Source organism: Plectropomus leopardus, chromosome 23 (assembly GCF_008729295.1).
Source record: "Plectropomus leopardus isolate mb chromosome 23, YSFRI_Pleo_2.0, whole genome shotgun sequence".
NCBI lineage: Eukaryota > Metazoa > Chordata > Actinopteri > Perciformes > Serranidae > Plectropomus > Plectropomus leopardus.
This window is the reverse complement of record NC_056485.1, coordinates 14,619,996-14,643,950: the sequence shown is the minus strand read 5'-3', so window position 1 is coordinate 14,643,950 and position 23,955 is coordinate 14,619,996. Positions and strand designations below refer to the sequence as shown.

The 23,955-nt window shown below is 39.0% G+C and overlaps 1 protein-coding gene across 2 annotated transcripts in view; it reads left to right on the top strand.

The window, feature by feature from the left end:
* The window catches only part of si:ch211-200p22.4 (phosphatidylinositol-binding clathrin assembly protein), a 96,266-nt gene that overhangs the window by 57,478 nt on the left and 14,833 nt on the right, over positions 1-23,955 (top strand). The window contains exons 8-13 of one of the 2 annotated variants that reach the window (XM_042512372.1): positions 687-728; positions 6,701-6,786; positions 7,801-7,924; positions 11,908-12,041; positions 14,034-14,134; positions 16,427-16,537. In XM_042512372.1, coding sequence (XP_042368306.1) covers positions 687-728; positions 6,701-6,786; positions 7,801-7,924; positions 11,908-12,041; positions 14,034-14,134; positions 16,427-16,537 — 598 coding nt within the window. The remainder of the gene's footprint in view (positions 1-686; positions 729-6,700; positions 6,787-7,800; positions 7,925-11,907; positions 12,042-14,033; positions 14,135-16,426; positions 16,538-23,955) is intronic. The other variant, XM_042512373.1, reaches the window with a different exon arrangement.

Here is a 23,955-nt window from a genome sequence, read left to right as displayed (position 1 = left end):
GATATGCAGATGATCATGGGAGGAAGTATTCCTTTAATTATTTGACCTGGACTCACCCAGGCTGTCACTTTTGGATTTATGAAAATTTAAAAATTCAGAAAAAGAAGATTAAAAGCAGGAGCTAGATGTCTCAAATTGCATCTTTAAAGAAGTGGGAATGCACTTTTATTAACCATTATTCATATTTTCTGCTGTTGAATTTGACGTTAAAGGTGTGTTTTACAACCAAGGTCTTGTCTGAAAAGTCCCGGGCTCAATGTCTTTATCTGTTTCCTGGAAAGTCACACTAATGTTACCTGTCTGAGTCTTTTTGGAGATGGTTTTGGACTTAGCTGTCCTTTTATAAATGTGTTCGGTGTCGTCACATCATTGGTCATCAGTCGCCATGCCTCTCCCTCATTGGTCAGACATATTTATCACTGTCCAATCATCATCGTCATTCACTGTGAGGATTGGTTGGCTCATTGGCCAATCCAGATTTTCTTGTTTATTTCTGTTGTTGTTTATGTTGACACTGCCACTGCATGAAGTAATGATTCCCCTGTTTTTTTCTTTTTCTCATCTTATTTATTTTTAATTTTTTTTACAATGGACCCTGCTCTTCTCTTTATTCTTTTCTTCTCCATTTTATCCCACCTACCTTTCTCCTTTTTTATTTTTGTTGATTTGTTTGTTTTTGACGACAGCAAGTTGGAATAGATCAGGGTGACATCCCAGATCTCTCACAGGTCAGTGTACATCTCACCTTCCACTTCCTCCCCTCTCTTTTTCCTCTTGCTCCTCCTCCTTTTTCGCCTTTTTATCTGTCTTTCCTTCAATACTACATGTGGTTTCACCGCTCCCTCTGTACTCACACCTTATTTCACCCCTTCATATACCTGAGTTCCCCCTCCTTACCTGCTCATTCTCTCTCCTTCACTCTCCACCCACTCATTTTTATTTCAAACAAACCATCTCGTCTAACCCGATCTTAGTCTAGGCAACTCCCCTCTGGTTTGATTGATTTCCTGCTTTCTCTTTCACTTCTAAATGCTCATTATAGACCCGACAACAGGCTGAGGTTTGTTAAGTTGGCCTGCTTAAACACTGCGCTGTCAGCAGGCCTCCTGCAGGTTTCATCACGTGGATCTGAAAACCCTGAGCAACTGCGCACAATGAGCTTAGACCTTGGATCTACCAAAATAATGATAATTGCAACAACAAAGGGCTGGAAAAACAAGACAGTACCGCTGCAGGGGAATAGACATGATTTCTGTTATTAATCGTCAAGGATACAGTTGCCTTTTTATCTTATTGTGAATTCAGAGGAACCACTTCAAGCATGGTTTTTTATCCTCTTGATAGTTCATGGGAGGGCCTAAGAGAGACTACACATCCCTGGTCTAGCCGGTGCACATGATGTTATACATGAGGCTGAAAAACTGAGATTCAAATATAAAATCTTACAGGCATTAAAAATGTGCCTTTAGCTGTAATTTGTTGATTTATTTTTATCTAGTTTGTAATCATAGTTCTGAAATAAATGCTATGTCCTGTAATGTGAGATTTGGTTTAGTGCTGAAATTATAACTGGATAAAGTGGATTATTCAATGGACAGAAAATGAATCAATAATTAAATCAGAGGCTGCAACTAACAATTACTTTTAATTCTTAGTTCATTCTCATTCAACTCATTATAGTTTCTGTTACTTGTTTGAACTGTAAAATTCCAAAAATAATGAAAAAAAGTCAATATTTCCTAAAGCCCTAGGGTATGTCTTTAAACGTGTTTTTTTGTTGTTCAGCCAACAGTCCAATGCTTAATTAGTCCAATATAAAATTATATGAAATAGAGGAAGCTTGCTAAATAAAGGTGAGGTTGAAGTTGCTGCAACCCCATATTCTATCATTGCAAATTGAACATTTTGGGTTTTTTTGACAATTGATTTTATAACCAGGAGGTGGCCTTTTTGAACTCAAATTATGTTTCTCTTAAAATGTTCAGAAACGTCTCTGTGAACCAGTGACTAAGTGCGTGTTTCACTTGAGCCACCCGTCATTATTTGTACTGTGCTTCAGCCACTGTGGATTGCCAATTTAATTTTTAGTGCCAAAAAGAGAGTAAAGTTAAGTTCAGAGTATCAACACAGCTTAAGTAACAGAATCAGGAATCCTGCATGAGCGTGCCAAAAGAACTTGTTCATTAAACATGCACATGTTTTTGATGAATATCAATATATCGGTTTGCAACTAATGAACGTGAACATGTGCATCATTCTCTCGCAACAGATAAAATTATGTGTTTTACTGCACCTGGCATGCAGTTGTTTTGTCAAAGATTTTTTCCCCTCTGATATGTGTTTTCACTTACCTTAATCTGAACCAAACTATTTTCTTTAGCCTTCCTAACTACACAGGTATGAGCTGCAAATTTTAATAGGAGGAAAAAACTTTGACAGAGCACCGGCATGGCTAGTGCCACTGGAAATTCAGACATCACCGCTAGACTACAGCTAAAGCCAGTTCATATTTAAAGTAATTTTATGAAAAAAAATTACAGATTACATAATATTTCCCCAAGGGGTCTGGAAAAAAGAAGTGCGAATATCAGCCACACTGGAAAAAAAAATTAAAACGATGAATCAAATTGAAAAAAAGACATCTGATTATTCTTGGGAAATATTTGTGAGTAAATGATAATCATGAGATTTTTCTTAATTTAAAAAAAAATCAAAAACAAGACATGAACGTAAACTACTTCATTTACTGAAACTGTGAACTTTGTTCAAAATTGAAATAGTGAGATATGAACATGAAATTTTTTTTTTTTTTATTTGAGTGAACTGAGTTTGAGAAAGCTCTTGTGAATGTGCACCACAGTTGTTTTAGTGTGATAAATGTTGATTTATCAATACAAATCGATTCTGAATATTTGAAATGGTTTCAATACTAATTTTCAGCAGTTTCGATAAACCGGTACCAGCTGTGCTTTCACACTCTCAGTCTGTTATTCTCTGCTACCAAACCAAAACAGTTGTCCGCGCTATGTTATACCATTGTTATATGTATCGTTTCTAAAAATATGTAAAAAATGTAACTCCCTCAATGTCAGATTTTCCCATGGTGTAAAAACAACATAGAATATTGATATTTTTCAAGGTGTTGTATCAGAGATAAGAGTTCTGTTGCCGTGACAGCACTGCTCATTTATCAAAACTGAAAATAATCATTAGTTGGAGCCCTCATGAGGTTTACAGTCACTAAACCGAGGGGTACTTTGTCGCATACTCATGTTGATAACTTGACACTTTGAAGCTTTTCTGTCTTAAGACATCTTTACAGACGGATCCAACTGTAACTTTTACAGCCTCAGTGAAATGTGACCTTGGTCTTGCGTTACTAAAAAATCACTGCAGAGTGTAAATCTGGAAGTTAACAGCATTTGGACTGACTGTCTGGGTTTTGAACTCGTAGTAAAAGTTCGCTGTGGTCCTTAAATAGAGTTTTTCTTCTCCCTCGTCTGTCGCAGAAAACAAAAGGATCATACATTGTAGGTGGTGGGTTGCATACTGTATTGCTTAACCCCCTGCATGAACTCCCTATATGCTCGTGTATGTGTGTGTGTGCAGGCGGACACACTCACACCTCATACACTCGCAGGCATGCTTCTTGTTTCTTTCTTTCCTGTGTGGAGCGATCTGTTGTCGAGTACAATATGTGTGTGTTGGCCTCAGGTGGCTTGCTTGTAGCTGTCTCTCACACATACACCAAACTGCACACACAGAGCTCTGGCACGACAGGCAAAAGGCCATGAAACCTCATGAATAGAAAATGAGGCTTCACCCCTCCGCCCCTCTGTCTACATCTGCATGAAAGAATCCCTGCACTGGGTTTCAACTCGCTTATTTGATTTTCACCCTCCTCCTCCTCCTTCTGTGTTTTTTATTTCATAGTTGTCATGCACAACACCATTGCTTCAACATGCATGGCGGAGATGCTTCAGTAGTGAATGACCCAAGTAATGATGGTGAAGATAGGAAATACAAGAGAGGAGAAAAGGAGGAATTTGTCTTTCTTTTTGTTTTTTTTTTGTGGAGATGACTTTTTTTAATGTCTCCCTGCCTTCCGAAGTTAGCTCTCAGACTTAGCATTGTTAACCAAAAGGTACACACACAGTGATGTCATTTTCCCACCAAAATTAGTGTGAAAACGGATGGTATTTTCTGGCGTAGTCATCATTGCAACATGCTGAGGGTGCCAGGAATGCTGCTCAGCCTTTCTTCCAATTTTTTCCCAGTGGCCAGTCATGGTAGAGACCACCATTGTAAAGAAAACATATGAAAACTGTTGAAAGTATACCTCAAATTGCAAACAAGGTCAGCTGACCCTTCGCTAGGTCCCACCTCCAACGCAGACCGACCAACCAGAGCGTAGCGTCAGTCAGTCCCTGGACCTCTCCACCTGTCAGCTGGTGGAGGTTAAGGCTCTAGCCTTATAGGTGAAAGCCAAATGCAGTTATCTGCACACACTGCAAGGTGAAACAGGTGGCTGAATATCTGCAAAGCTTCCCTTCATTTTTATTTTCTTTTGTCTTGATTGCCAGGTGATGCAGTGCAGTGGTTCACTTCAACACTGTGATCTGTACGTTAGGTTTTAGCTTTAAACTTTATCTTTTTAACCTGTTTTTGCTGCTCAGTTAGTTTGACACCCTGTACATATCCTTCAGACACATTTTGTAGACCTGTCTGTCTGCCTCCCTCTGGAATCGCTTTTTCAATTTTCTCAAAATTAGATAATATTTCTAAAGCTTGACAGACCATTGCAGAGAGGCGGAGCATAGCAAAGGGTTAATTTGTTTACAGACGCTCACATAATTTAACTTTTTCTATCATGAAATCTTTAAACTTTTCTTGAGCCAAGAAAAATGATTTAAAAATGTGTCACATCATCACAATATAGAGTCTGTGAGCAGAGGAACTCACGGGTGGGGCTGTTGGGAAAAACACTACTGCGCCTTTTAAGTGGACATGCAAATATACTTTACATTACCCTTTAGTTAATTTCTTACCATGTGCAATGTGCACCTCGATGGATGCTGCCATTGTTGTGTGATGTCAGGCCGCTGAAGTCGGGGTTCATGGATTTGCCCTAAATTCACATGTAGGAGCTCCAAATTTGAGTGATGTTCCAATGTACTTTCTCGAGTAGGAGGTTGAAATATCTCAACGTCTGACTTTGAATGTAAGGCAGCATGTGATAAGGAGGAAACAAATCGAAGAGGAAACAAACTTTGACATAACACTGGCAAAGACCTGGAAGTGAATGCCGATTGTAACCCTTCTGCTTAAAAAAAAGCCAGATGTTAGCAGGTGTTAGTGGGTTTTTTTGTGCAGCGTGGGGCTTGAGTCAGATACAAAACATTCAAGGGATGAGGAGAAAGACTCCCTACTGAATGTGTGTGTTTGTGTGTGTCAGAGCTAATATTGACGAGGCATACACAAGGTCCTCTTTTCACCCTTTCAGACCCACTGACAGTTAAAGATGGTCTCTTTCTTTTCTGTTGCTGTTTCTTTAACAACCAGGCAACAGTTTGGCAAGAAGCCGCTGTCTAGCCAGCCTCCAAAACACTCCCAAATGTGTGTGTGTGTGTGTGTGTGTGTATGTCTGCGTCTTTGCATGTCTGCAGCCCTACTGACAGCACACTTTGCATTCTTGTGGATAGAGAGACAGACATGACGTTGTCATATTTTCTCAGTGGAAGAATTTCCTTTCCTCTCTGCTTCAGCCAAAGGAGGGCTGAACTCTGTCTTTCCCTGTTAAGTTGTAGATGTGCGTAACAGAATTCTTAATAATGTAGTTGTCTCGCTCGCTTTTGCCCTCTTGTTTCTCATGGTTTTTGAGCATTGACGAGGCACCTAACAAGCTCTGAAGCCATTGTGTTGTTCAAAGTGAACTTGAATTTGCAGCTGAATCCACTTTTCTGTAGTAGCGTAGCAACAATCCCCAAGTAACCTGATCACTAAGTTGTACTCCAGAACGGTTGAGCTCAAATTTAATGCAGCTGCCTTATGCCATCTAGCAACAAAGAGCATTTTAGAGACGCTCGGCCTCGCTTGTTTTTCCGGACAATTAATCAAGAAAAGGTGAAAGAGATTAGTGTTTAATATCAATCCTCGCGGAATAAATATGCAGAGGTTTAGTTAAATGACAGCAGAGACGACAAGTCGGGGGCACATCCTGGCACTCATTGTGCAAGTATGACAGGACCTCAGTGCGAGGGACACTGTGAGATAAGCGAGACAAAGAGGCAAAACACAGCAAAGGGAAGTTGAACAGAGGGGGGGAGAAAGTGAAATAAACGGCTCAGAATCTATCGCCCTCTGCTCATGTGAAGAAGAAGAAGTGGCGCAACCTCTCCTCCACTCTCCACCTTTTTCCTCGCTCTTTGTTTTTCAACCTCCTCCTTTGTTCTCTCTCTCTCCTTTGAGTCTCCTGCTAACAGTGCGAGTGTTTGCTGCATGTTGCCATGGCTATTCTTGGAGCCTGATGCACTCTGTTACCTTCCTGTGAGACCAACTAACTCTGGGTGCTGTGTTTGTGTGTGAATGTGTAGGCAGGTCTTTTTGTGCATATGAAAGTGAAAGAAAGTGAGAAAGGGATTCTCAGAAAGTTGATTACTGAATTTCTTTATTCTTTCCCTTTTTCTTATTTCTCTGTCAGGCCCCAAGCAGCCTCCTGGAGGCTTTGGAGCAGCACCTGGCCTCTCTGGAGGGCAAGAAGACTAAGGAATTGAACGCAGACACCAGGTATATATCTTAAGTTTTCTTAGTTATCTTGAAACATATCAAACCTCCAATCTGTTCAAAACACTTTTTAAAAAAACATCAAAGCCCCTTTCAAAGTAGATAAGGATCACTGCCTATATCTATTTCAAAATCTACAAAGACCTGTGAGAAGAAAATAAATATTTAAAGGAACAGGAGCCCTTTTTACACAGGGATTGCTCTTAAGAGCTGCTACGAAATCCCCTTTTCTTTACATTTTTACACAGAACCAAAAGATGGCGGCTTCATGCTGCTCTAAAGTGTGGTTTTTGAAAGCGTGCCAGCATCGTCAAAATCTCCTGTGGTGGATTTCACGCAAAAAACGCCATCAAATTCTCACACTCTTCCTGCCCAGTCACATCCTGCTGGCTGTACCTTTTACATAGACCTTGTTTCTGCGTTATTTCTCCTCCTTAGCGGCCTAAAGGCAGGACAACTCTTGTGATGCATCTTTTTGTTTGTTTTGTTGTAGGACCACTGGAAATTTTAAAAAACCCAACAGCAATTTCTAGTTTCACAGTGTCTTGCTGTATTAAATAGTTGGAGGGCATGTTTTCTTTAAAAATCACCCAAAAAATCCCAGTCCCTAAATTATATTGAAATAATCAGCTCTAATTTGGTTCTGAATTCATTAGCTTCACATAAAATGCATATATTTAAGAAAGCTATTTATATATTTATGATAAAGAACCAATAAGGACTATAGATGGTTATTTAGAGAATGTATGGTCCTTCAAATTAGTCTCAAATTCATGGTATTTTATACAAAAAGGTTTTCCAAACTTGGCACGAGCTTTATAGTCCTCAATTTTTCTAATTGTAAATTAGTTTTAAATTTCAATCTGAGCTTTATTAAAAAAGTGTCTTTAAAAATCTTAAATCTAATTTACAATAAGCTGAACCCTGAACATACTTATTATATTATATTCTGTTTCGGCCAGTTTATCTTCCTTAATCTGACACGCTGGACCTTTAAATTTGTCTTGTGTGTTTCAGAGCGTCCACTCTGTCCAGCGCCGTCTCATCTCTCTCCTCCACCGGCATGTCCTTCAGCCGCATGGATGAGAAGGAGAAGCAGCAGGCCCTGGAGGAGGAACAGGCCAGGCTGCAGGCTCTAAAGGTAACAGATTTTACACTTTTATAACAAATCACCTCTGAATCAGAGGGTCAGGCTGAGTGCTGGAGCAGCAGAAAGACCAGCAGCAGCAGCAGCAGGAGGAGGAGGATGTGTAACAATAACTGCTGTCACCATTTCTACCCTGTTACTCTGATTCAAGCAGCTCTCAGGATTTATGAGGGATGCTCTCTTATTTTAGGCCCCATTTACCACTGGTATTAAAGTGATCTGTACTGGAAACATTATTATCTCTGTTTTTTCAAACTGAAAGTTTTCCAAGATTAGATTTTAAAAAATCACAATACATTGCCTTGATTACAATATTGTTATATTGAATCGTTACCTCTGTATTGTGAATTGTATCACACTGCCAGATTCTTGCAAATACACAATAGGGGCGGGGGAAAAAAAAAAATACCGCTTAGTATCACGATATTTTGCGTGGCTGTATGGTAACAGATTGCAGACACCGAGTATCATCTTTTAGTATAAGCTATTCATTTTGCAAATAAAAAATTACATTTTTGGTGCTTCATTAGAATAATTAAATCAATTGCTTTTTCAGTCAACAGTATATATTTTCCTGCAATAAAAGTGATTGAAGGAGGATCAACAGATGTTGACAAGTTGTTCTTTGCAGACTTAATTTGCAGTAAAAAAAAAAACGGTAATAAATTGCCATATATATTATTGCAAAATGTTGAAGATTGCAATTATATTGTATCATGACTTTATAGTTGGGATAATATTCTGTCATAGAGCTTCTAGTGATTTCCCCGAGTAACACATGGCCATATTAGTGCTGCACTCTGGTGTGCTGTAGAAATCAGCCTGTGCCGTTGCTGAATATTGTCCAGCAACTTTGCAGTTTGCCGAGTTCTGAACTCCAGTTGAGGATAAAGGCCAAGAGTCTCAGTGGCGAGCCGAGCAATAGAAAAGTCAAGTGTAAAATGTGTTGACATTTCTTGCTCCAGCCCTGGGAGTCCTGCCTACAGCAAACTGTAATTGAGTAAGAGCAGTGAAGCTACAACACAGGCACACAGCGGCTCAGTGTGTGTGCGTGTGCATGTTAAGCATGCGTACGTCCTGGCACAGGAGATACAGTATGTGTCGAGTGGTGTTGCCAGTATCTCTGTGAGCTTTGTTGATCTGTGTGTGTATATGAAGCATGTGTACACCCTGGCAGATTAGGGCGCAGTGTGTGCTGCCAGTGTGTCTTGGTGTGTTTGTTTGTGTGTGCGGTTGATTGGATTTTAGCGCGCTGTTTACTCTGTGCCCTTGGTTGCCCTGTTTCTGCCAAGGTCCACTGATTACCTTTGGGTTTAGTTTGAAAGGAGAGGGAAGATAAAGTGAGTGAGAACATAACAGAGTAAGAAACGGAGTGAGAGAGAGCCGGGGTGAGCAGGGGTCGTCCAAATACTCGAGTCCAGCTGTCTGCGCGCTCTGGCGTCCATATGGACTCAACACACACATACACACGCACAAAACCACTTACACACTACAGCTACTGTCCAGCTGGGGCCTTAACCCAAACAATAACATCAGTTCCCATTTGTTCCTCGCTATGCTGTCAGAATATAAATGAAGAGGAGTCGGCTCGGCTGAGCCTGGTACAGGAGATTCAACTTATTAATCTGCCTGAAGTCCAAATTCTTTTAAAGGTGGGCGAGTTTGTAAAGTCAATTGGATCATTTCCATATCTTTAAAGTTTTAGTTTTAAACTGAATTAAACACTGCGTGTCCATGTAAAAATAAAAGCACTGTGAGAAGCAGCATTTCCATTTCCGCTGTGGCCGCCCATACTAAACATTTACACCTTTGTTCAGTAAATTGCTTTCCTTGTGTGCCACACAAAACGTAATTTCATGATTTTTTTTACTGTTGTTATTTCCCAGTACATGTTCCCACATGATAGGACACAAATGTATTGATCCCTGTGGAGAAATTAGGTCATTGCAGCAGCAAATGTAATAAGATCCAGTGGGAAATATAGGCAGATGGCACTAGAAATAAGCAATAAAGCAGCTAGAGTGATCAAATGAATCAATAAAGCAATAAAATGTAATGCAGTCACTTATGGGATTTCTCAGAGACAGTGCAGGAGGATTGAACATGTCATATAAACTATACAGAGGAACAGTATGTTTTATTTATAATCAATTAAATACATTTTACGTACTATCATTTCATACAATGTTTAACCTAAAATCAAATCGACACATCTACACATTTTTCCACTTACCTGTAGTGCTATTTATCAGTCTAGATTGTTTAGGTGTGAGTTGCCGAGCTTTGCAGATATCGACTGTAATAAATAAGCAATGAAATGGAACTTGATCGTAGTGATGTGCAGGTCAACCCACAACCTGCAGGTTAGGTTGTTCAGGTGAGCTGACTAGAAAACATTAAACATTGTGCAATAGTCCACCTTCCACCTACTCTTCCCCTATGTAAATATGTATGCCACATCTGATTCAACAGGTACAGCCCTTCTTAATGGCATCCTGGCTAGTGCATTAAACCTACATTGTACGAAATGTGCTATACAAATAAAGTTGACTTGACATGCTTGCTTCTGTGCAGTAATATAGTTGGCGGTTGTAGTACGGTAGAAAGAAAATAATTCTTCTCATGAAACTGCTCACAACAAGGTCTGTAGATTATCTTCAGTAACCGGGTCATGATTTTTTTTATTGAGAGAGGGCAGACATTTCTATGGCAACACTCGAAAACTCACACCAGAACAATCTAGATTGATAGATAGCACTACAGGTAATAGTAAAAATGTTCATTTTTTTATTTTGGGGTGTAGTTTATCTTTAAGATTTTTTATATAGCATCATCTTAAGCTGCAGAGTGAAGGGAAGTTGTTGACAGTCAGATTTCTCCGCTGTTACCAGCATGCATCAAACTGACCTGAAGCAAAATGTTCAAATTCATGCAAGAAATGAAAGTCTGGAGGAGGTAGAGAGATTTTTTTTTCCAAACTGCAAATGTGTAGGAGTGCCTTATAAGTAGAGGAGTGTTGATCTTGGATAAGCAGGTAAAATAACTTTGGGTACTTTAAGTTTGTTGTTTACTGTGTGGGTTTCTTACCTGAGAGCAGTTTAAAACTTGAAAATGTTTGGTTTAATTGATAGTTGTCATGCATAAATACCTACGTTTCGGTTTAACTTTAGGGCTTTGCTGTTGCTTGTTCCTCTGTCACCAGAGAGAACAACAGTCTCCATTTTAGCAACACCTGCGTCTCAACCGGACAAGGTCAGATACAGTTTGAGAGGCTATTAGCTTCACAACAAAACAGTGCTGGGAAGCCTTTTTGTTGCTAGAAATCTATATAATAGTACTTTAAACTAATCGTTTGTCATTATATATAATGTGTATGCTGAATCCCACTCCACCAGGCAACCTTGGCAGGCAGCACCAAGCAATAAACTGCATTTAGAAATTCAATTGGATGCAGGCCTGGCTTTTGGTCTTAAAGCCAAGAACTGAATATCTGAATATTACTAAAGGATACAAATTTAAATGTCTCCCTTTATGCTCTTACTTTAACTGACTTAACTAAGGGCATTTGGGCAAGGAGATACTTGACAGGATTTCTAAACAAGAGGAAGTTCCAGGAGGACAGCTGTATGAATTTTGGGCGTTTTTTTCCTCTTCCAGAGAACATTTAAGTGCATTTGTCTTTGTTCACACCTTCAAGTGAAGAGAATGCTTTTGTCATTTTTCCAGGATTTGAGTTTACTGGAAACAAAACTCTTATTCATTTCCCAGTGGGAAATGACTGTTTACCCATTGTTTTCCTCATCACAATGTTTTGTTTTTCTGTGTGTGTGTGTGTGTGTGTGTGTGTGTGTGTGTGTGTGTGTGTTCTGTGTGTGTGTGTGTGTGTGTGTGTGTGTGTGTGTGTGTGTGTGTGTCTGTGTGTGTGTCTGTGTCTGTGTCTGTGTGTGTGTGTGTGTGTGTCTGTGTCTGTTCTCCAGGACCAGCGCCTGAAGGAGATCGGTATGCAGACTCCACCCTCTGCCTCCCCGAACAGCCAATCGATAGGCAGTGCCAACAACAACCACATCTCACAAACCCCAGAGTTGTTCACCTCCACGCTGTCTACAAACAGGACACACACACACACACACACACACACACACACACACACACACACACACACACACACACCACTTAGCCCAAATGTGTCAATTTATATACTAAAATGTCCCAGTTTAAATCAACTTAAAGGAATACTTCACCCCTCAGTGACCACTTGTATATTAGTAACTCACCTTGTGTTACAATAAATTACAGAATTTGAAATTGATTGGTGTTTTTCTCACACTTTTCCTTGGTGAATGTGGAGTCAAAAAGCTGAGAACATTTTTGATGAACTGAAGTCATCGGGATCTGTGTTTTATTAGGAGCAAAATTATGTCAAAATATCAGTTTACAAACTCTCACATAAATTGTGCAGTATAATCGAAGTCACATTTTTTCAGCTGTACGCTCAGGACTTCCCAAACATGTATATTTGCTAAAAACTGCATTCTGTAAATACCTCTCGACCTCTGGATATTTAAAAAAAAGATATAGATCATAAATGGTATTAAATGTGGGCAGTGGAAGAACATAACTAAGTACTTTTATTTAAGTACTGTACTTAAGCACAAATATGAAATATTTGTACTTTACTTGAGTGTTTTCTTTTCATGTCACTTTATAATTTTACTCCATTACATTTCAGAGGAAAATATTGTACTTTTTGCTTCATTACATTTACTTGAAAGCTTTTGTTACTTTACAGATTAAGATTTTTGCATAAGAAAACTATGACGCGTCTATAAAGTGTTTTGTTATAGATCAGTTTATGCAAGTACAATTACAATGATGATTAGTTGATTAATCAATCAGTTTTTTCAAATAATTTTGAATTTTGGGAGTTGTTTTTTTATTATTTTAAGTTTTGTTGTCCTTTTTTAAAATATTTGATTAAAAAAATATTTAAATATATTTTTTTTTATCATTTTTAGGGTTTTTTTTCCTCTTTTAATTTTCTTCCTTATTTTTTGCGATTTTGAGTTTTATTTTTGTTTGTTTTTCCTCTTTTTCATATATATATATATTTTTAGTTAGGGGTTGTTTTGCCTTGTTTTTGAATAAAATATTTTTTTTTCATTTTATACTTTTACTTTCAGTAGAACTTTTTCCTGAGTATACTTACTTAATTCTACTTTTGTTCAATTAAAATTTTCTTTGCAGGACTTTTACTTATATCTGTATTTTTGCAGTTTGGTATCTGTACTTTTACTTCTACTACTTACTATACTTCTTCCATCACTGAATGTGGGATTGGGCTTCATTTTTAACACAAATTATATCCACTGTGGTCCTCTTAAATTAGGGAAAAGGAAAGCTCACAGCAAAATTGGTTGAAACCTACAAAATGATACAAAATAGACCTTTGAATGACTGTTATTATTCAAAACTCACTGTTAAAATGTGCTTTATGTAAAGAAAAACTCTGCAAGCTGTTTTAGATTTTCCTCCCCAAAAGAACAAAATCCTTGTATCTCACCCCCAGCTGGTTCCAGCTGTAATAGAGTCACAGTCAGACTATTTGTTCTCGATAATCGGTACAGAATTTATACTCAACACGCACACGCTGTTTCACGCTCTGAATTTACTGCTCCGAACTGTTTTACTGCCCCGTGGAAGTTTTTACAGCCCTTCAGAGAGCGGGCATTAATCTTTATCTGTGACAAACGAACATTTTTACCCATGACTTTAGCTATTTATGTGCGATTGATTAAATATTAATGCTCATCTGTCTTTTCGTACCTCTCTGTTCTGTTTCTCTTTATCTCTCACTGATTTCTTTCCCTTTCTTTCCATCATTCGTCTCATCTGTCTGTCCTCTACTTGCCTCTCCTCACTGCTTTTTCTCATTCTTTTTCCCCACTATTTCTCTGTTACTTTTTCATTTTTTCCTTTATCCTACCACTTTTGTCTTCCTCCTTCTTCCTCTCCTATTATCCCTCTTTCTCTCTCTCTCTCTCTCTCTCTCTCTCTCTCTCTCTCTCCCCCTCTCTCTTTCTCTATCCACTCTTTTGCTCCTCAGTGTGCCCAATCTGAACAGTGACCTGTTTGATCTTCAGCCGGCCTTCATCCCCGCTGTGCAGAGCACTCCTTCAATCTCCACCGCCAACAGTGCCTGGGGAGGTATGCTACCTACACACACACACACACACACACACACACATACGCACACATATACACACATACATATACACACACACTCATACAAACCTGCACAGACACATGCATATACACATATATGAAGGTGCAGACATGCAAATAAGACAGTCACTACCTACATGCACACACTCAGATCAATGAGCAGAAAGTCAGTATGTCATTTTTCAAAGTGTGTTTGGCATTCGGGGGATATTCTCCCTCTGGCCACTCATTCACATGTCTGCCCGTCCATCTGTCGAGCCATTCATTTGTCTTTTATGTAAACCATCCATCATCATTCCCCTCCCTTTTCCTCAGAAACTAATGTTGCATGACCCAGCCGGTGTCTTGTGTAGAGACAGGGTTAAACACCTCTCAGATGCAGGTGTTTATGTTGTAAATACTCCCAGTGTTTTTGTAATAATGAATCCTGTAAGAAGAGTGAGCAGCTCCTCGTTTTCGTGTCTGTCAGTGTGGAAAATGTGGCTGCGGCAGAAATGCTGAGCAACAACACTGACTTTCACATGGTAACTTTGCTGTACAGTATATTCCTCCCTTGTATTTCGTGGGGAAAGAAAAGTTGACATTTAAGCTCAAAGTCAGCCGGCTCGAATAAAAAAGTAGCACAGAGATGCATCTGGAAGCGCTGTTAGCATGGAGTATTACAGGCGTTATGACAGAGGATTAATCTGAAGCCGTTAGTTTGGCCAGACTTCAGAGTCAGAGCTACTTCTCAGCTCAGATATCAGCCCCTTACGCTATCAGTGCTCCGACGTAGGAGTCGAGATAACTATCCCCTGTGCTTTTCTCAAAAACAACACTTAGGATACTTCACTAAACGCCCGAGGCTGTTAACGTCAGAAACAGTGATGAAGCTGTCAGTCAGGCTGCAGAATGAAGAACATATTTGTGATTTTTTTTTTTTTTTTTTTTTTTTTTAGAGGAAAGGTTTGAATTTTTTAAAAAAGCCATAAAACTTCAAATGTAAGTTCGTCCCAATTAAATGCTCGTTCCCTTTAACTAGCCTGCACATTTTGACATATATACACCTGTCCCCAATTAGAGTCCCAGTTGCCATTCAGTTCATTTTTATATGATTTCATAGGCTACCTCCTGGAGCTAACGTTACTTAGCTGCTTAGATCGCACATACAAATATAAATGTTTAAACTTTTGTCGATATGGACATGCTACATACATGCTTAGCTTGGTAATATTCTCTACAATTCAATCATTCAGTTTAATTTATTGAAACTATAAGCACCAAAGAAGACAGTAATACTGACATTAATTACTCACCCTGCGTTACGTTGTATTTTTGAAGAAAACTTTCTATTTCTCACATGCCACCATGGTGAATGAGAAATCCAACACCACAAAAATTCTTGATGATATTAAGTCCTAGGGTTTAACGGTGAGTTAAACAACAGCACTGGGGCATGCGAGAAAACAAAAGTTTTCATCATAAATTCAAGGCGGGGTAAGTAATTGATATACAAACCATTTGGGAGGTGAAGTACTCCTTTAACAGAAATGAGAGTGGCATCCATCTTTCATCTCGTTAAGTCAAGGCATGTGTTTAACCAGTTAGTTTAATAAAACTTGTGCCATGGCAAAATACCCAAAAATAGGTTTAAGAGCAATTTACATGTAGAAGTGCGAGGTGCAAGTTGGGTGAATGACATTAAAAACAGTGATTCTTGCACGCAAACTCTATTAATAAACCATTTTCTATTTGCCATATTCAGTTCATTCTAGATCATCGTTATGAATCACTGTTTCCTGAAAGGTTCGTGGTAACAGTCACAGTACACCACAATAGACCTGGTGGCGTCTTGTGAATTTTGTGGTGTATTTTTGTTTCGTGGACACACAAAGACAACCGCTCTCTGAGGCTTCAAGCCCTAATCCCCAACAGGGATGTGGATGAAGACAAAAAAACAAAAGGTGCATCAGTGGATTTTCTCGTGCACAGGCTTAACTCTCCTCTGAAAGCCTGACATTCCCGACAGCCTACACACAATCCCAAGTTACTAAGCAACAACAATGGCAGTACTCCGGAGACTGTAATGTCCATGTTCCTAATCTAATGGGATTAGTTTAGCGGGAGGTGGTGGGATCCTCACTCGAGCAAAGCCTTGATTTCTATCCAGGCTACAGTTTGATGTACATATCTGCAGTAATTTCAAAGCAGTGTCAGATAGCCCAGCAGTTATCTTGTGCAGTTTAAACATCCAAAACAGGGTTTTAATGGATCACATTTAACTGCATCCCCCAGGATTGGAGAGCCAGCCTCTGCAGCAGACCACCACAGCCATGGCTGTAGATTTCGATGCCGTGTTTGGGAATAATGCCACGCCCAGTAACAACGGCCCACAACCTGCAGCCGGTAAAGCCAGCTTTGTCTGACTGTCCAGACAGACTGAAAACTAAAACCTTTCTCACTTTGCTGGCAGCACAATCATAGCTTTTAACTAACCCTCTGACTAGCTCCTGCGACTTGTGGTTGTTCCTGACATTGGGTGGGTGTGTGTAGTTTCCAGCTCTTTCACATTGACTGTTTGTTTAAGCTCTTACATATAGTCCCTTATACCGTAACAACAGCAACCCTAACTGTACAACTCAGAAACGAGGGATCAGTTGACTTTAAGTTCAGCTGAATTTTCTTTGTGATTAAAGGTTTTTATTTCTTACAATTCACAAAAAATACATACATACAGCCACCCCCCCAAACCCACCAGTCATCATCACCACATATACAATTGTTCTTGGTTGTAAACATTAACAGTACTCCATCTTAAGTGTTGGACACAAATTAAAATTTTAATAATTCTAAAAAATAAATACATTTTAAAACCAAAACATACTCCAATAAATAATAATAAAGAAAAAATAGAAACTATTAAGAAAACACAAAGAGAAAAGCTTTAACAAAATTATTCCCCGTAAAACAACCAAAACAGTGATAAAAATATGTTCATTTGAACCAAAGTTAACTGATCCCAGTCTTGGTTTTTCTGCAGTAACTCAGAATCTTTTCTCATCTCATCTTCGCATCTTTTCTTTCAGGGGTCCTACACAGGTCTGCAAATTATAAGCAATTAAACAAATAGTAACTAACCGATAGAAAATACATCATAGAGTCACTAACCAAAATTGACAAAAGTAATGTCTAGAAGTCTTGAATGGTACAGACAATGTGTAGGAACCCTCTCTTCAACTCCTCCAGCCTCTTTTGCTGTGGTTTCCCGCCTTTTGGGGTAACAGCTTCAGACTGATGGCTCCGAAGTGTTACAGGTCTGGGACTTTGGCTCTGAGCCCTCTTATTGGCTTACTTTCTTGTAACCGCTCAGCGACTGACACAATCAATCTCTGTACTTCTCAACCCTTTCGGGTCCCAAGACGCTTTTGCAAAGCATATCATTTTAAGGCAAGGCGAGTTATCGACAGCTTCAAAACAAGGCCCAGCAGATAAGAGCGACTACCTGCAGAGGACATCTAAAGACTATTTTAGTCATAAAGGGAGAAAGAAGTTTAGAAACAAGTGCAGGTTTAAACTGCAAGAGTTCAGAGGAGGTTACAGAAGTTAGATGTATTTTTAATTAAAGTTAAGTTTGGTAATATTAGATTTTTGTCTTACTGACAATAAATCTGATTAAAAGACCAGAACTAACGTGGTATCTTTGTAGCCGGACCTTGATATAGCTAATTTCTCTGTGTCTAAAAATGTGCATCAGTGAGTCACACTGTTGCCCTGGGAGACATGCTCCTTCATTCACAATGGTCATGAGCACTGTAGTTTTTATCTATAGATTCAATCCCAAGCACACCGTCATCTGTGCTGCTGTAAATGCTTACTGGCACACCAAATGTTAATCAATGACTAAAAGTAGTCAACAGATACATCAGGGTTTCCCGTTCATTTATTTGTGGCAGCAATATCAGCATTCACAGCCACATATTGATTTTTGATTTATCTCTGTCTCTAGAACACAGTGGGTGTTTGTAACTCTGACAAAAACTGGAGTGTTTGATTATTCAAAGAGCTTTTGGAATAAATATATACAATTCGGTTATTCAGAGCATCACACTGTCGGAATACAGACCGTACTTTGGACACAGACGGAGCAGCAGACGCAGTAAAAGTGAAACTTAACCAATCTTTTATTCACATGGAAAGAAAACACTGTTTTTCTTAAAACAACAGAGATTTCATTAGATTTTTGTTTAAATCAGAATGGCTGCTGTCCAATGGAAACGGTGTGCTCCACAATCCAGCGCTGGGTCACTTACGCCTGGGCCACAATGCAAGCGTGAGCAGTGTGGGACGGCTACCTTGCTGGAGTGCTGCGGCTCCCACACATATTCACACAGACAGTGTTGCAGCTGTAACTATTTGTATTTGCTCACTGTGCCCACAAAATTATCAAGCCTTTATAGAGCTCTTTGTCTTCATCAGGACACAATGGGCTTGGGGCTGAGTGCCACATATGGTCACATGGATCATTAGTTGGTCTTTTCATGTTTTTTTTTTTATTTTGTTTTTTTGTGGCAATATAAAAAATGATTACTCAAAGAATTACCCTTCAAGTTTCAGTGGAAATCTTTGCCTCAAAATGGCATCAAGTTATCCCCCGGTCAGTTGTTTTGTGCATCGTGATTTATTGTGTGGTGCATTTTAATCATCATTATTTACCAAACAACTGATCAGACAAATTTCTTTCACAACAACCAGTAATGTTGCCGTTCATTGTTCAAACTCTAGTCAGTGTTACAGGTTCAAACATTTTGCCTCGTCTTTATTCAGCCGAGCGTATTATTTCACAGCGCCGCCGCCCATCAATTAGCATTACTGGAAATTTGCCAGGATTAATCAGCCAGCTGTTTCACACCAGCAGTCGCTGCACACGCCGCTCAAATTTGTATGACTTAATCGAAACAGTAGCATCATTCAGAGCGAGATCGCTAATTATACATCTGGAAAATCTTAAAATCCTCCAAATGGACTCTGAAGCTCCTTTTTTTCTTTTTTTTGATGACGCATTTTTGTCATCATTATCAGGAGTATTAGTTGCATTTGTACAGCTGAAGCATTTCTTCTTCTAAAATTTACTTAATAAAGCTTGGCATAAAGCTTGTTTTTCTTTTGGTTTTCAGATGTTTAAATAGTGCAGATTCTTTGTAGAATTCTTTTCTGGCTCGCTGTAATCTTGTTTAACCCTGTCCGACTCTTCTGCTACACTCAGAAGTAACAGTTGGAGGCTTGTGACTCCATCGAGCAGCCTGGTTCAGGCTTTGGATGGACTAACTCCCTTCTATTAATAGAGCTTGTGTTGAAGCTGCCACTACGACAACTACCAATACACCATCTGGGTAACTGGCAGCAACTCACAAAATCCCTGTGTTTGTGTGCAGCTACTGTACTGTGTGTGTGTGTGTGTGTGTGTGTGTGTGTGTGTGTGTGTGTGTGTACACGTACCTCGTCCACATGTGTCTTTATATGTGTTTGTAACTCTGTGTGTCCACGTCTGTTTGCACGTCGTCTGTCTTTTTTCCCCGTCCCATCTGTCTGTGACTACTCGTCTGTTTTGTTTTGTTTTGTTGTTGTTCACACCATTCCCACCCTCCTCCTCCTCCTCCTCCTCCTCCTCCCCCCTCCCTCCCCCCCTCCCTCTTTTTTTCATCTCTCTCTCCGTCTTTGCCTCACCGTCTCCCCATCACACTTCACAAGGCAAGAGTCACCCAGGCAACTCCTTTCCATCTGCTCTCCTCCTCCTTACAATTCACGGTCCTTTCTCCTTCCTCTGTCTCCTCTGCAAAATCTGTTTTCTTTATCCATTTTTTCTTCTGTCCACTTTTAACTGGTATCTTACTGTATTTGTGTACAGAGAATTGGAGGCGTACTTGCTCCTTTTTAATTTTATTTTTGTTTTTAAAGGCAGTGCACAGTGTGTGATGTCTTTATAATGTATTCTGAATTTCCCATCCTTCATATCTGTTTTCTGTTTTGACAGTTCTTGCAATTATTTTTTCCTTTGGTTTTTGTTTTTTGTTTTTTGTTTTTTGTTTTTTACACAGACTTAGGAATGTAGTTTTGCTTCCGTTTTCAGTGAAAGAATGCTATTTATTTTATAACAGCTAATTAATCTTTGTTAATTTATTTGCTGTATCTGTTTTGGTTTTCCTCACAGAGGGATGCAGACTCATCCCCATTTATTAAGTTTTTATGTTGGTTTTCAAATCAGAATTCTGATTTTTCAGATTTTCAACTTTCATTCATGTGTCTATGTCTTTGTCCATATCCATACAATATCATTCTGTTATATTTTAGAGTTGCCCATCGTTTTTCTGGCGTTGCCATGGAAACAGTGCACCCTGCAGTCCAGCGCTGGGTTTAAAAGTTTGCTTTCACTCGCATCTGCAGCAGCTGCTCCTCTCATCCTTTGAACTAATCTGATCAATCTTACCACAGTTACGTTGTGGTAAATGTACAGTATAGTGTTAAATATTTACTGACATTCTCTCCCATTGTCAGGTTTTAGACAGCAGTCGTCAGTTACCAGGGTACTGCTATTTTTCTTGTATACATGAAATATGAACAAGCTGATTTCTCTGTTGCTCATGTAAACACCATATCCTGAATATGATAATTATCTGGATAAGCCTTATAAAACAAGTTGATTATGTCCATGTAAATACACTCATGGTCAACCTTTTCCTCTGAAAGTAAAACTCAGTAATGTTTACTGAAGTAATCAGCAAACATCAGTCTTTAGTGCTGCTCTTCTATGCTCCTTTCAGACATGCACACCGTTGTGTAAATGTCTTAATAAGCACTCAAGTCACTTCATCACAAAGGCACAATGGCAGGCTTACAAGGTCAGGCTTACTTTGTATGAACTGAATCACATTTACGTAAACCTGCAGCACAAGTTTAAATGCACATCTTGTTCTTATTAAGAGCAGTTTGATAATAAGTGTATCACTCAATTATGCCGTCTTACGCACAAGAGACAGGTTAAGAGGGTTAGGTTAGAATTCAATAACAGTGTGACCTCACATTTTCCCTCATTATAATACAAGGACTAACTAGCTCTGCACTGCAATACAAGAGCAATGCTTTAGTTTCAGTCTGTGGGCATGATATCATGGATGTAGCTATCAACCTCATATGTAAGACTCATTTTACAAAGGTTGTTGTTTTAAAATGAGTCAGCTGGGAACAATAAAAAGTCAGCCAGAGATTAGGAAAATCATGAATCTGCTAGTTACAGATGTTATATCGCCAGACAAAATCAATAGTGCCTGCTGAAGCCTGCTTTTACTTATCTCTGTCTGAAATCAAGGACTTATGGTTTCAGAGATTTTCCAGAATGAAATCCAACATACTGCAAAATAACTGTGCGAAAACGGAAACCTTGACAGGCGTAGCAACCCTAAAAAGTTTAAAAATAACGAACGTAACTACCGTGATGTCACCTGTTGGTTTGTTGACTCGTGTTTCGAAGCCTTTACCTTGGGATTTTGGCTCATGTCATCTTGGATTTTTGGAGCCAGAAGTCACTCGAGGTGACCATATTTGGACAAGTGACTGGAGCTGTAGAGTGAGCGGTGACGCCTCGTAGACAGCCTGTAACTCAAAGCAGCTGACCCCTTAATTATGCATACCTTAAAGCCTTGTCAAAATGTAAACGGGTGAGTTATATAAAATTCACCACCCACACTTGAATATGATTGACTATGATACAGACGTTTAAATCATGTGCTCCACTCATAGAAAACTCTGCTGCCTATCTAATCAAGCACTATCTAAACTAACAGCCTGACTCCACTTTTGAAGAGCTGTCATAAAGCTGCGCGGCACCCTGCGGCAGCAGTCTGTGAAAACATTTGCTTAATTTTTGCGACTGCAGGCCACGCATCTTTGCTGCAGGCGATCAAAACAAAAATCAGCCATTAATCAGCCCTCATTATCTGATGTCTGGAGGTATTTTGGATGTAGGAAAGAACAATTCTTATGCAAAAAGAACATGAGACTCATGTCACAAATTTGTTAAACCAGAAGAAAAAAGAAAAAAAAAGATTGATTGGTTGATTTTTTTTTATTTCGAACATGTAAAATACAAAAACAACAGATAAAAACATATCAATACAAAATAGAAAGAAAAAATATTAAATGAATGCCGTCTGCAAATTTTACCAATTTCCATGCGTGAAAGGTAGCAGGAAGAAGTACCTACCCCTTTATTACCTAATTAAATTATTATCAAAAACTGCAAGGCTTGTCCTATATGCAAATGTATATATGTGGGTCTATTTGGGCGACCTCTAGCTCGCCTGGTAGAGTGTGCGCCCTGTATGCTGAGGCCTTTCAATCTATACCAGTCGTATTATTAAAGGGAAAAATCTCCAAAAACTAAAATTAGAAAAAAAAAGTCTGTTAAGACCATTTATTGTCACTTGTAGGCGATTTCTGCGCAAAGAAAAACACAGATAATGCATCCCAATCAATTTTTTGCTAATGATTTATAAATACATTTAGAGAAGAAATATATCTATATACAGTATATATATAGTTTAAGAATTATAATTGGGTTCTGAACGGGTTAACAGGTAATCCAGCAGTGTTACGTATTCTGAAAAGAGCTTCAGATAATCCAACTAAATAGTAGTAAATAACAGATTTCTCCCTGCCAGTGTTTTGGAATTGAACCCTCGACATGGATTTTCTCCCCCCCGTTTGATCTTAAACTCCATTGACTGTCAAATCCTCTGCTGAAACACCTAAGCTAACACTGATAGCATTATCCTCCCAGTTCAATACGACGCTCTCAGCGCTCGCTTCATCACCTCCTCCTCCACCTCCCAATTCCCTCCTTCCCTGTTTTCTTCCTTCCTCTATCCGCCCGGTGCTGTTTGTGTGATCTACTTCACTGTTTCTTTTCTTCTCTTCCTCCCCCCTTTTTATCTCCGCTCTCTTCTATTGCTCTCTTGGTTCAATTTAATTCACTAGGCTTTACTGACACGCTGGTTTAAGAAACAAAAAATCACCCACATTGCCAAAGTGTTTTATCACACTGACAACAATAATGGAAATGCCCACAATGGGAGAGAAATTAGAGTCAGGAGAATTAAAGAGATAGCGGTTGCTCTCTCTCCTTCATTTCTTTAACTTTTCTCTCTTTTATTTCCGTCCCTGTGTGCTTCTCCTCCTCTCCCTCCTTTTCTCCCATCTGCTAAGCTAGCAGGAAAAGTGTTTTCTGAATCTCTTGTGTCAGCACCACTGTCAGACCGGCACACCGCTTCCTAACTAAATATTATTCCTCCCTCTTTTTTTTTCCCACCATGAGTTTAGTCTCTTTCTTTTTTTCCCCTTTCTCCTCCTCCTATGTGTATTGCAGGGAAGCTGTGCGTTGTCTTACATTCACATTTTTCTTTTTTTGTTACGTTTCTGTTTCGTCTAGTTTCTGGCTTTTGTCGCCTTGTCTCCATGCATTGATTTTTTTTCCTATTTAAGTCTTTCTATTAATCAAACATCATATGAAGGAAAAAAAAATGACACTTTAATATAAACAATCTAAAAAAAACCATATATGTCTCAGCACATAAACATAATATAACAAAGTATATCATCATTTGTTATATACTAGATATAATGTCCCTTTGAGTGACTTAAATAAAAGAAAGTAAAATAAAGTAAATATATGAGTACCGTAGCATGTTATAAGCACCTATTTCCGCCATTTCTGTAATTTAAAAAATGTTCCCAAACCTGATAAATATTCCCTTTGTTATTATTTAACCTTG